General features: G+C 41.8%; 1 protein-coding gene across 1 annotated transcript; it reads right to left on the bottom strand.

The window, feature by feature from the left end:
* Positions 1 to 1,369: 1,369 nt before the first annotated feature.
* Positions 1,370 to 6,132, bottom strand: LOC105479134 (nescient helix-loop-helix 2). The gene is made up of 3 exons (XM_011736945.2): positions 5,946 to 6,132; positions 5,211 to 5,540; positions 1,370 to 3,377 (listed from the first exon to the last, which is right to left on the bottom strand). The coding sequence occupies exon 3, from the start codon at positions 3,367 to 3,369 to the stop codon at positions 2,962 to 2,964; it is 408 nt and encodes a 135-aa protein (XP_011735247.1). The 5' UTR covers positions 3,370 to 3,377; positions 5,211 to 5,540; positions 5,946 to 6,132; the 3' UTR covers positions 1,370 to 2,961.
* Positions 6,133 to 12,627: the final 6,495 nt, after the last annotated feature.

The raw sequence follows: 12,627 nt of genomic DNA, 5'->3' as shown, positions 1-12,627 counted from the left end.
CCATGCTTGTCTCTCTTGGAGGGTGTTCAGCAGCTTTGGATTTGAAATGACTTTGTGAAGATCCTCTCCTGGAATCACATGGACTGTGTAGCTAGGAAGGGATGCTGCCCTTTGTCCAAATTCCAAAGCAAGGGCCTTTTGTCTAGGGGAGTGTATCAATAGGTTCCTCCTACAGGTGAATGGGAGGACTGTGTTGGTCAGTTGGAAGTTGGGCCCCTAAACTGGGAAAGAGAGGCACTTGGAAGGTTTCCAGAGGTTAGAAGTTGATTTCATACCCTTGGCACAGGAGCAGGGCTAATTATTCTCTTGTATAATAGAGAGGTGCTATAAGAACTAGGAGTAGTTATCCCTCCACACTGCCTAGAGGTGAGAAGGCCTACAGGCGCTCATGTGTTTTGCAGGTCACAAAGTAACCAGTCATTGCTCTAGTGACCAGGACATTGTCCAGATACAAGGCAACGGAAGGTGCTGTTCTTTTTCACACACTAGGAAGTACTTTCCTACTACACACCTTCATGTAAGGGAGAGGATGAGGTCCTACCTAGTAGGTATCTGTGAAGCTGACAACAAGACACCTGGGTGAAAAGCGAAGAATACCAGCAATCCCACAGACATTTTATATGCATAAGGCCTAGCATCCATCTAACTGCATTTACTCTGAAACTTGGTGTGATATAGACTCACAGTTCATAATATTCTATATATGCATATGTACATATAGTTTTTAAGTCATTTATGTCTTCTGTTTGTAAGCAATGTATTTCGCATTTTTATACTAGCCACAGGTTTTTGCAGATGTTATTCTTCGTATCTCAAGGTTGGTCCGGGGCTCAATTTTTTTTTTTTATTGTTTGCAGGTGCCCTGTCTTGAATCTGTGTACTGATTAGATGTTTGAGTATTACAACAGTAATAGACACCTTGTTCTTAATAAGTGCCATGAGGATTGAGAGTCATCGTATCAGGGATCTTCTTCTCACTGCCATTAAATAGCTATGTGTCTTAGTGCAGGTCACTCCTTGGGCCTCAGTTTCCCAACTCTAATTTGAAGAGGCAGGGTTAGAGAGTTATTAAGTTTTCTTTTAGAGGCAAAGAATCCACAATTCAAGTAGTATTTTATATAAACACTATACTTATTTTCCTCATTGAGAGTAGAATGATCTATGTCACCATCATATGTAGGGCATCTATTTATGGGACTGATCCACGTCCAAATTTGACCATCAAATATTTCACTACATAAATATGTTGATGTTAAGATTTTGTTGTGTTTACCAGTTTCTTTCTAAGGAATTGAGTCCATTAAGATATTTCATGCTCGGCTAACATGTCCATTATTTTTAGACAGTGTGCTTAAAATAAAAGAGAGGACTTTAGTTGATACCTTTATTTATATGCAAAACAGCGCACCATTCATGAGATATGAAAAACTCGTCAGATAGAAACCAGATTATATCTATTTTCACTACAAAATATTGCATTATATAAAGCAACAGAGACACAAAAAAACCCTGAAAAAGACTAAAATCTTTGGATAGCAGATGTGGTTTTTTTTCCCTTGTCTCTAAAATACACTCCTTGTTTTAAGAGTTTCACAGCAGAGAACATGAAACATTTTCAGGTTATAGACTTTTCTTTTTGGTGTCACAGAGGAAAGTAGTTCTGAATTCTTTTTTTCTTTTTTTTCTTAGGAAAATAACTTAATTTCCTAAATTCATCACACGCACAAACATCACACACACAAAGAAGCTACTCTCCTTATAAACAGCTTGTAAAGGACTTCTCAGACATAACTACAGATAAGAATAACACACTTTTTAAAAAACTATAATAGTGAAGTGCTAGTGTTGCTGATCTCACAACAAAAGAACCTTTCAAGAACAAACATCTTAATATATAAAATATGTTTAGAAACAGGGAGAAGTGGGAAATTTGTTATATAAGTGCAATATAATTAGAGCAGAAAGAAAGACCACAGTATAATCTCAACAAACACGTAAAAAGTTAGACATAATTATTCCACAGGAAAAAGTGTAAACACTTGACTATAAATAAATTGGCACAGAGTATCCAAAGTAAAAGTATCACCACTCTGAAAAATAAATGTCTTGAAAAAAATACTCTACTCCTTCTAACATAAATAAAAATAGGTTGTCTTTTTCTAACTGCACCTATGGGTCCACATGTTTAAGGTCACAAATAGATGTTTTTGGATATATAAAGGGGCACTTCGCCTGCAAAAGCAATCAGATATTAAATTTTTCCATTTAAATATGGATTTTCCTGTCTACCTTGGTGTCATATCTTGGAGATAAAATCTCACCAAGCTCAAATCCTCACACAGTGTGTCTAATTGTTCTCAATTTGTCTTTTTAACCTTACTAAATATTCAGGGTTTATTTGGATTCTAATATAATCTTTATTTTCACAACAGAAAGGAAAGTTTCCTGTCGCACCTTTCTGTGCCTTCCATCTCTACGGGCGAGATCCCTCCTCTCTCCTCCTCCCCAGTGTTTGGTCATTTGTCCATTAGAAAAATTCCAGATAGCCTAAAGTTATGAGCCTGCATACTCTGAACTTCTGCCCTCATTCTTTCAACACATTAAGATTTGTGGCGGATGAACGTAGGAGAACTCAAAGTCTCCAGTGGGTTAAAGCAACAACCCTTGGGGAGCCCCAGAGGTGGCTCATCTCGAGTGTCTCCACGAGGTTCTCCTGGCCTGAAAAATCCCCCCTGTGAGCCCCCGGGCTCGCCAGACAACCCCACCTGCCTGCATCGGAAACCTTCTCTTGTTGCCCTGCTGACCAGAGAGAACAGGTAGCGAGCTTCTTCCCCGGCCCGAGTCTCTCGAGGTGGCCGTCTCGCTGGACCACCGCAGCCTCCGCCACCCCAGCGGCGGCCACCCGGATCCGTCGCGTTTCGCGGACACCGGGACAGGCGGCCCCCTGCGGCGCACCCCGCCCTACACGTCCAGGACATGGTTGAGATAGGAGATGTAGCAGATGGCCAGGCGCAGGATCTCGATCTTGGAGAGCTTCTTGTCCGGGGGCAGCGTGGGCAGCAATTTGCGGAGCTCGGCGAAGGCCAAGTTGAAGGCTTCCACGCGGATGCGCTCGCGGGTGGCGTGGGCCGAGCGGTACTTGGCGGTGGCGCGCCGGCGGCGGCGCTTCTCCTCGCGGCTCAGCTGCTGCGGATGCGGGTAGAGCGCTGCCCGGCTGCCGCTCTTGCCGTCGCCCTCGGCCTCCTCCACCGGCTCCAGGTCCGACACGCTGCCCAGCACCTTGGTGTCCGTGCCGCCCAGGGACTCCGGATCCGAGTGCGCCGAGCTGGGATGGTCCGAATCTGCGGCTTGGTCCGGACTCAGCATCATTTTGGAGGCTGAGGAGGGGTCGGAAAATTAATCAGTAAAAGAAATCAGGGTCTTTTGCTGGAAGGATGGCGGCCGAGGCCTACCACACCGGCCCTCCCAGCGGACGCGCGGCCCGGGCCCCCTCCCCACAGCAGGCCGGCGCGCGACGCTGGAGGGCGCCGAGAGGATCTGGCCCGAGGGCGCGAGCCCCGCGCGTCCCCATGGCGCGGGAGCCAGTGGGGACGCAGTTGACCCAGGCCGCATTCTGGACCCGACACCTCGACTTGCCGACGGCCACGGCGGGCCTGTGGCCCGGGGCCTGGGGGACGACCGCAGGCCTATAGGGTCGCGACTGGGTTTTTGTGCCTCTTCCGGCCAAATGCCAACCGCGCTATTCCGTCTCCCTCCCTTCGTCCCCTTCCCAGACAAACGAGTGATTCCGAACAACGAATACATCTGGGTTTTCATGGGGGCGGTGTGACGCGGAGTGCGCTTCTCGCCCCGAGGGCCTCCGGCGAAGCAACCGGGCAGCGGCGGCGCCCGAGGGCCTGGCGCTGGTCTGGGGCTGCGCCGGGGGCGCCCGGCGCTGGGATGCCGGCTGTCAGGAACCTCCATCCCGGAGCGCAAGCAGAGAGCCAGCGGCTGGGGGCGGGAAGCCTTCTTGGACCCCTCGCGCTTCTCCGAAATCATAAAGAAATGACTAAACAAACGTGGCGGAGCCTTTCAAAAGAAAATTGACTCCGATGGCCTTGCAGGCTCCTGGAGCACCATCTGTCACGCAGACAGCCACACACATAGGGGACCTAGGGACACGGCGACGTGGGATCAGACAATGCGCCCGGCAGTCTGGCGACCACCTTGCGGGAAAATGCCGGCAGCCGGGCCGCTGAGGGAGGAGAGGATGCAGAGGAAAGGGAAGAGAAGGGAAGGGTCCGGGGCCGGGAGGGGGGGGACGAGCGGGTGCCGAGCGTGTTGTCCCGGTGGGAGCTGCATCTCTGCAGGCAAAGTTCGGGCGCTCCCGGAACCGGAGCTCGGTAGCCCGCAGCTGTCGCCGGGTGGCCTGGCCAAGTCCGGGCATGTCGGTGCTTAGCCTTCCTCTAACTGTGCCCTCTTGGAAACGCCACCTGGCCAGGCTTCTCCGGGGCGCCTGGAGCATCGGCCCCGACTGCGCGCCTTCTGGGAGGGGGCCACTCGGAACCGCTGGGCTTCGGGGGAATTCGGGCTTCAAGAAGGGGCGCGGTAGGAGGAGAAAGGCCCCTGCGGGGGCTGCACGCACCGTCCCCCGGGCGTCGAGAGTGAGGACCCGGCTGCGAACTCGGGGCCCTGGCGTGGGCAGCCACAGCGACGCTCGGCGCGGGGGAAATCGCGTCGGCGACATATAGGAGCGTTTGCTTCTAGAGAAACAAAAGCAAGGGGATGCGTGATCGGTTCCCAGCACCTCACTTGCTGAGGAGCGAATTGGGCCAAAACAGCTTTAATTTCCCTGCGAGGAAATCAGGTCCTCTACGGCAAAATAAAAACAAATGATGCCAGTGAACTGCCTGTGACTCCCTACGGGCTTTTCTCGGGTACGTTTATGAGTAGAACAACTTGCATCTACACAGTCAGCTTGAAAGGGCAGAAATAAATAGACGAGTAATGGAAAATCACAATAAGCACTAAATAGTTGTAGTTCTGGTAAAAAGTTCCTGGGTTGCCCTCAAAGCATGTTAAATTCTCCTCCAGATCTTTAAAAATATTCATAAATAGTATGTCGTGTATGCGCTTTATCTCTTTAACTATGGAATGACCTGCATCTATAAATGCAGTATGAATAATCTAACTTATTTCAAGCTGAAAAAAATTATTTAAAGGAGTCTTACCTTGCAAAAGCCTTTTTGATAATCTGTTCTCCAATCTTTAGAGTTAAAATGCCAGGGAATAGCGAGGGGAGATTCCAGAAAATATTAAAAGCAGCAAATATTTATTACATTCAAAAATGAAAAAGCAGCTGTCATCTCGCTGGTGTCCGCAGCGAGGGAAGATAATATCTCAGGATGTAGACGATATGAATGATTGTTCACTTAGTTGATAGATTTTTTTAAAAACGCGTTTTCCTTTTAATTGTTCTCAAACATTTCAAGAAATTCGTTGTTGATTTTTTTTAAACGATGTGTTGAAAAGTCTCGTGCCTTTTTTCCTCTTCTAGGTCTCTAAAAATAACAAAAGAGATACAGAGATAAACACAATCACATCGAAGGGCTGATTCCTCCACTTTCTAATAGCGCGAATAATCAATAAGAAAGATGGTTAAGATAAGATTCCTCTCCTATCGGACGCCTTTCCTTCCCTTAATACGGCTGAGCAGAAACTGGGAAGTGCAGGACAGAGATGTGATCTTGCTCAGAAGTGATTTTTTTTTTTTTTTTTGAGATAAGGCTTTGTTCAGTTGATATCTCCCCAGTTCCCAGGAACACAATACTGTAACTCGGAGCTAAGGTTGCCTCTTCCTCTTCCCTCATTTACTTGTATGTTTTATAAATAGACACCTATTTTCCAGTTTCAAAGTCTTTCAAGGTTTGGTTGTATCCCCCATCCCCACCCCCTCCTCTCTTTACCTTGTAGCAAAATATATATAGTCAGTGGCTTGGAGATGCTTGGAGAAAGGTTGGTGAAAAGTAAACGTCTCCTGGAGTAACAGTGACAAGGAAGCAGAGAAAGACGGGAAGAGGGTGGGAGAGCCAGGGCAAAGAGGCAGAGATGCGTGTGTGGCTTCTGGGCTCTCCTGGTACCAATTGATTCAGCCTGGAGATGGTGGAAGAGATAAAGGCTTAGGAAGGGGGATGGAATTTTTTTCCCCTAAATTGATATTTAATGGGAAATCCTATTGGACAGAAACCTGGACATGAGTCACTTAATTGGACTTGACATCTGTCACAGTGTGGGAGTTTTCACAGCCCAAATATTTTAGCAGATCAGATTCCCACTGAATCTGTGCCATAAAATATAACAGTTGAAAGCAGTTCATGATAGAAATCTTAGCCTCTAAACAGTCTCTAGCCATAGTCAGGCTATTTCTCTTTTCCAGATTATTGACGAAATATTTAAGTGCAAATAAACAATATATTGACTATGAAAAAATTCCCCTGGCATATTACAAAGCCATCACTTTCCCTTAATATTTAGAAAAATATTTGCATCCAGAACAAGGAAATATATACTATATAAGATGCTGCAATAAACATAAAGTATTTAGACATGCAACAGCTAACATTTATTAGAGATCATTTACATTTTAAAAAATACTTCAGTGAGGTTTGATTAAGCATATTAATATTTTTGAGAAATGATCTGCTATAGACTAACTTATCAATAGATGGTAAGAAGCTTTCACTAGATTAAGCCATTGATGGAACTAGAAAGAGAATCCACATATTCAAGGACCACGAATGTGAGATCATTCTACTTTTCTGTACATGTTTGTTTTTCTCTCCACCCACTTATTCTTTCAAGCTGAAATATGACATGCTACATGTGTTGATTATTGCACTTCATTCTTGCCCATCTTAACGTGCTAATATTTTAACTGTGTGGCAGTGCTTGTGCTAAGGTGTAAACACAAATTACCAGTGTATTCCAGTACATAATGCCTTTGCCTTACATGATCCCATGGCCCTGAATTTATATACTTTATAATAAAAAATAAAATCTAGTTCAATTATTTTGCCATTTTATAAAGATACTCATAGTTAATATCAACTACATATTATTTGTGATTATTTGGGCTTGTTTTGCTCATACAAGCTTAAAGAAATAAAGAGCGTTATAGCCTTATTCCCACCTCCCCAGTTCCTAGGGGAACATTTGTGGAGAGAGGAGTCCTCACTTGCCTTCCTTAATTTTGCCCTAAAAGCAGATTTTATCACCAGGGGAGGCACATGGAGCAGCCCACCCCTCGAAGTGACCCTCCGGGTTTTTCATGGCTTCCACAAGTACTACTTGCCTTTGCCCACATTTTTGCTCCTTTGAGAGATTCCTGGACCAGAATGGGGCAGGGGTGGGGGAAAGGAGGGAGTGCCTCCACCAAATAAGGGCACCAACACTTCCCAGCCTTGCTTCTGCCTAACCCCAGCACAGAGATATATTTTAGATATCCCCAGAACGTTAAAGTGAAGACAGAAGCCGGCCCCATACAGGTGGCAATGGAAACAGGTGAGTGGATAAACACCCCAAGGTGGTGATGACGAAGGGAGAAGGGAGGTTTCCTCACTCTAATTAGGAACAGCCAATGCTAAGCATTCACACACAACCAGAAGTGTGCACACAGATGCACACCCACAGATACCTGTACCTCCTCCCTCTTTCCCCCACCCTTACTCATACAAGCTGGCTGGCTCTATTAGACCACCACACACCCAGACTGATGAATTGAAAAAACTTGTGAGTCTAATCACCATAGCTCTAGAGTGGGCAGCTGCTACAGTGGGAAAGGACCAGCATCTCTGGTTCCCCTGGTGTTGGGGGGTCATGATGGGTTGTGCATATCAGGGCAGGTCCAATTCTGCTATGGTGTGTGTTATACCAGACAAATTCTCTTTTATGTTCAGGCTTACTCATTCTACACCAGCAGCCAGCATACACAAAAATTAATACTTATAGGAGTAAGCCTATATAAACAGGTACATACTCAGATCCATACTTCATTATGCCTAGCCACACTGTCATAGACACAAACATGGATTCACATTCACACCCATGCATTCTTTCTTCCAGGAAAGCCTCCCCCTCCCCCATCCCTTTGCCTTTTCTAAGACCTCCCTGGCACAGATGGCCCCTCCTTCTGTGCTCCATAAACACTCCTTTCATGTCTCCCTTAGAGACTACATATTGTGTACCGTGATTCTTGGTTCTTGGTTACCACACTGGTCTCTCCCTAGGCTATGATGCTTCCAGGGGAGGTCTGTAGTTTATATCCCCAGCACTAGTGTCTGAGCTTGACACGTTATAGGTACTCAGTTCATTCATGCTGTGACTCCTTATGTACAGAGGTACCCTGGATATTTGTAACATGGAAACTCTTCCACCAAAGGACACCCATGGTTCAGTTCTATCAGTTTGCTTTCTTATAAAAATGAGAATAATAATACTTCACTTCTCATTTCACAGGCTTGCTATGAGACCCAATGTATTTGAAAATATTTCATAAAATACTAAGCACCATACAAATTATGATACTATAGACCATAAGAGTAATATTAAATAATATTATTAAATGAATGGGGAGGTGATAAGTAGTGGCTTAAAAAGTCAGACTTTGTGGCTCTGTCGTATGCTACCTGTGTGAATTTAGTTTTAAGTTACTTAAACTTTTTGGACCTTAGTTTTCTAATCTGTAAAATGGGAATAATCAAAGTATGCTATGTAATGTTGTTATGTCATATTTTTTTTTCTGAAGGTGAACAAGATAATCTATGTAAAGTGCTTAAACTAATGCCTAGAACTCATGTTCAGTAAGTATCAGCTATCATTATTATTGTTATTATTCAGTATAAATACATATTGAGGACCAGATATAGATTGACATAGAAAAATAAACATATCCAGATATACTCATCCACGTGTGTGTGTGTGTGTGTGTGTGTGTGTCTATAGCTCTGGTGGCCAAACTACAATGAGCATTTTCCATGTGTCAGACCTAGGTACAGTGACTCTGCTCATATTAACTTATTTAACCTTCACCACAAACCTATGAGTAGATAGGTACTGTTGTCCCAATTTTGTGTATAAGAAAACTAGGACATGGAATAGATGGCAATCTACTCAAGGTCATATAGCTAATAAATTATGGAGCTAAGATAGAGATTCAGGTGGTCTAAATTCAAAAACGACACTCTCAAACACAAAGTACTACGTTTCTGTGGTCATTGTATCATACACAGATATACTCACACAGAACTATTCACCAAAATGCATATGGCAAGGGAGAAACATACATACACACAAAACTTAGATAAACTGCCACCTTTGCATTCAGGGGTGGTTAGTGAGTGATATGGTTTGGCTGTGTGTCCATCCAAATCTTAACTGGAATTGTATTTCCCATAATTCCCAGGTGGGAGGTAATTGAATGCTATTCTCGTGATAAAGAGTAAGTTATCACGAGATCTGATGGTTTTATAGGGGGCTTCCCCTTTTGCTCAGCTCTCATTCTCTCTCCTGCTGCCTTGTGAAGAAGGACATGTTTGCTTCCCCTTCCATTGTGATTATAAGTTTCCTGAGGCCTCCTTAGCCCTGAGGAACTGTGAGTCAATTAAACATCTTTCGTTTATAAATTACCCAGTCTCAGGTATGTTCTTATATCAGCCTGAGAATGGACTAATACGGTATCAGTGTAGTTTAAATACTTACTGCTCATCTAGTACTTTGCCAGATACTGTTGGACTACAGAGGCTTTATATTATTTGTTAATTTCATTAGACAGCTGTTTCCAGTCTATTTTTTAAAATTTTGTACCCCATAGATAAAAATTTGGGGCATACATATTGAGTATATGTATATACCCAATTATAACTATATAATATACTAGTACAGTAGTACATGTATAAGCTTTGTACATGTACTACTTTGTACATGTACTAGTATATCATATACTTGTAAAGATACACAAAAAGATATATGTAAAGATATGATTAAAATAATATTTATTTTTAAATTTATAAATATTTATCAATATATTTATAAATTTAAATATTTATATTTATTAAATATATGATAAACAAAAATAATATTTGTAAAATAATTAATTTTATGTATTAACAGCACAAAAACCAATTAACAGCATAAGGTATTATTGATAATGTAGAACTTCTGAGAGCAATAAGCTTAATTTTGTGAGACTCATTATTTAACCCGTTGAGATAATGATTTGATCATCTGGTTTTAAGCTCAATTTATTTAGAATCTGGTTTTTGGCTGATATAGCAGAAAAAGATGTAATACAAAAATTCAGATGTTATCACAAAATATGATAAGCATGTGAAGTGATGGATATGTGAATTAGCTTGATTTAATCATTCCACAATGTAAACACATATCGACACATCATATTGTACATCATAAATGTATACAATTTTTGTCTGTCAATTTTAAAAACAAATAAGAAAAAGTGGAAACAACCCAAAAGTCCACCAACTGATGGATGGATAAACAGAATGTGATATAACCATACAATAGACTACTATTCGGCAAGAAAAAGAAACAAAGTACTAGTACGTGAGACAACATGGATGAACCTCAATAACATTATGCTGAGTGAAAGAAGCCAGACACAAAGACCACATATTGCATGACTCCATTCATATGGAAAGGTGCAAAATAAGCAAATCTATAGAAACAGAGAGTAGATTAATGGCTGTACACAGATAAGATGGGGTAAAGAAAGGGGCCAGGGAGTGACTGCTAATCAGCACAGAGTTTCATCTTGGGATGATGGAAATATTCTAAAATTAGATTTTGGTGATGATTTCACGACTCTGTAAATATACTAAAAAAACTTTGAGCTGTATACCTTAACTGTGGTATGTTAAGTGTATCTCAATAAAGCTATTAGAAAATTCAGAAGACATATCACGTGATATGTATATCACTGTAGTGGGTAAAGGGCATGATGTCTTTTCTCACCCATCATAATGGTCACAGCTGACACTCCTTTAACAAAAGACAGGTTAACATGAAAACACAACATATTTATGTAATCAGAGTTTTACACGACACAGGAGTCTTCAGAATGAAGACCCAAAGATCCAAAGGAAAACTGTCCATTTTTATGCCTAGATTTGATGCAGAGTGGATAGCCGTGCAGAAATGTGACTGGACAAAAAGGGAGTGATCTTACAGCAACAGACTGAATGAGGGAACCCAGGAAAGCCTGCGTGTTAAGATTCTTCTTGGCCTCTCTGTGTGGCATTCCTTTTTCCAGGGATAGGGCAAGACCCCTTCTAGAATGAGGGTCTTATAGTCTACTTGCAGACAGAGTAAGTCAGAGAATTTCTTTATGGCCAGCTCTTATACAAAAACAATGGGAGAATGTTAGAATACTATTTCTAGGTTGTATGGCTGGCTTTGGAGAGACGGGTTCTAGCTTCTATGATCCACCTTGGGGAAGGGAAATTCTAGTTTCTATGGCTTGCCTTTGGGGGAGAAAAGGGAGCAAGGAGAAAGGAGGGCATGAGAAGTTCAGAGAGAGACTTGCTTTTAAGGGATTTTCAATCACCTTTTGTTCAAAGTACTCAGGATGCCAAAGTGCCATACTCTGAGTTATTTTCTGAGCCCCAACAATTCCTATTTTCACTGTATTACTCTATTTATTATTCTATCTAGTAAATATTTTTCTTATTGTCATTGATTTTATCTTAAATGGTAAGGGTTTTTATAATTTTTTATTTGTTTGCTTTCTTTAAAGGAATAGAAGAGACTACCACCAGTTGTAGTAGTACTTTTGAAAACTTGCCATCTATGTGACCTGAACCGTGGTGGGAGTCAACACAATCAGAGGTTAAAGATAGACAATGGTATCCCTAGTTTGCTCTGTATTAATCTATGGTCCACTCCTTGTGCTGGTGAGCTGATATCTGTGGTGGATAACCATTCCCAACTTTTAAAAATTAAAACTTTAAAAAAACAATTTATTTTATATAAGCCAATATTATCTCATTAGTAATAATTACAGGGGACAAAATAGAAACTCTTTTGTGACAAAAATATTTTAGTATCGATATAAACACCATAAGTGATAGGACATAATTTGAGAGCTATTTATTTTCACTAAACATATATTAATAAAAGAATATTTCCAATCCCCCAATCCATTCAGACATATACACATTGTTGTGGTAGATCATTTATTTTCTTATGAAACAGTAAAGTATGTGCTATAAGAAAAAAATCAAAAGTCTAACAGAAGTTAATCACTGATTGTGTTAACTAAATTATCATTCTCATTTTTCTTTCTTATCTATGAAATTTTCCAAAGTTTTATTGAAATTTGGACAGTAAGTCTCTTTCTAATGTGAATTAGTTTTTCTTTTAACAATGTGTTTAAAATGCATAAAACTCTTGATTTAGAAAAATTTTTAACAACCTAGAAATCTATGCTTCCAAGTGTTTCAAGTGTTCAGATATAATAAATTTTAACATTTGCATTATTTGGGGTAGCAAAAATCACATAACAATGGAAAAATTTCTAAATTAGATCTCTTCAAAATGCCTACACCATTGTACAATGTTTTTTAAAGTTATCAT

The sequence above is a fragment of the Macaca nemestrina genome, chromosome 1 (genome assembly GCF_043159975.1).
Source record: "Macaca nemestrina isolate mMacNem1 chromosome 1, mMacNem.hap1, whole genome shotgun sequence".
Lineage (NCBI taxonomy): Eukaryota > Metazoa > Chordata > Mammalia > Primates > Cercopithecidae > Macaca > Macaca nemestrina.
This window is presented reverse-complemented; position numbering and strand designations above follow the sequence as displayed.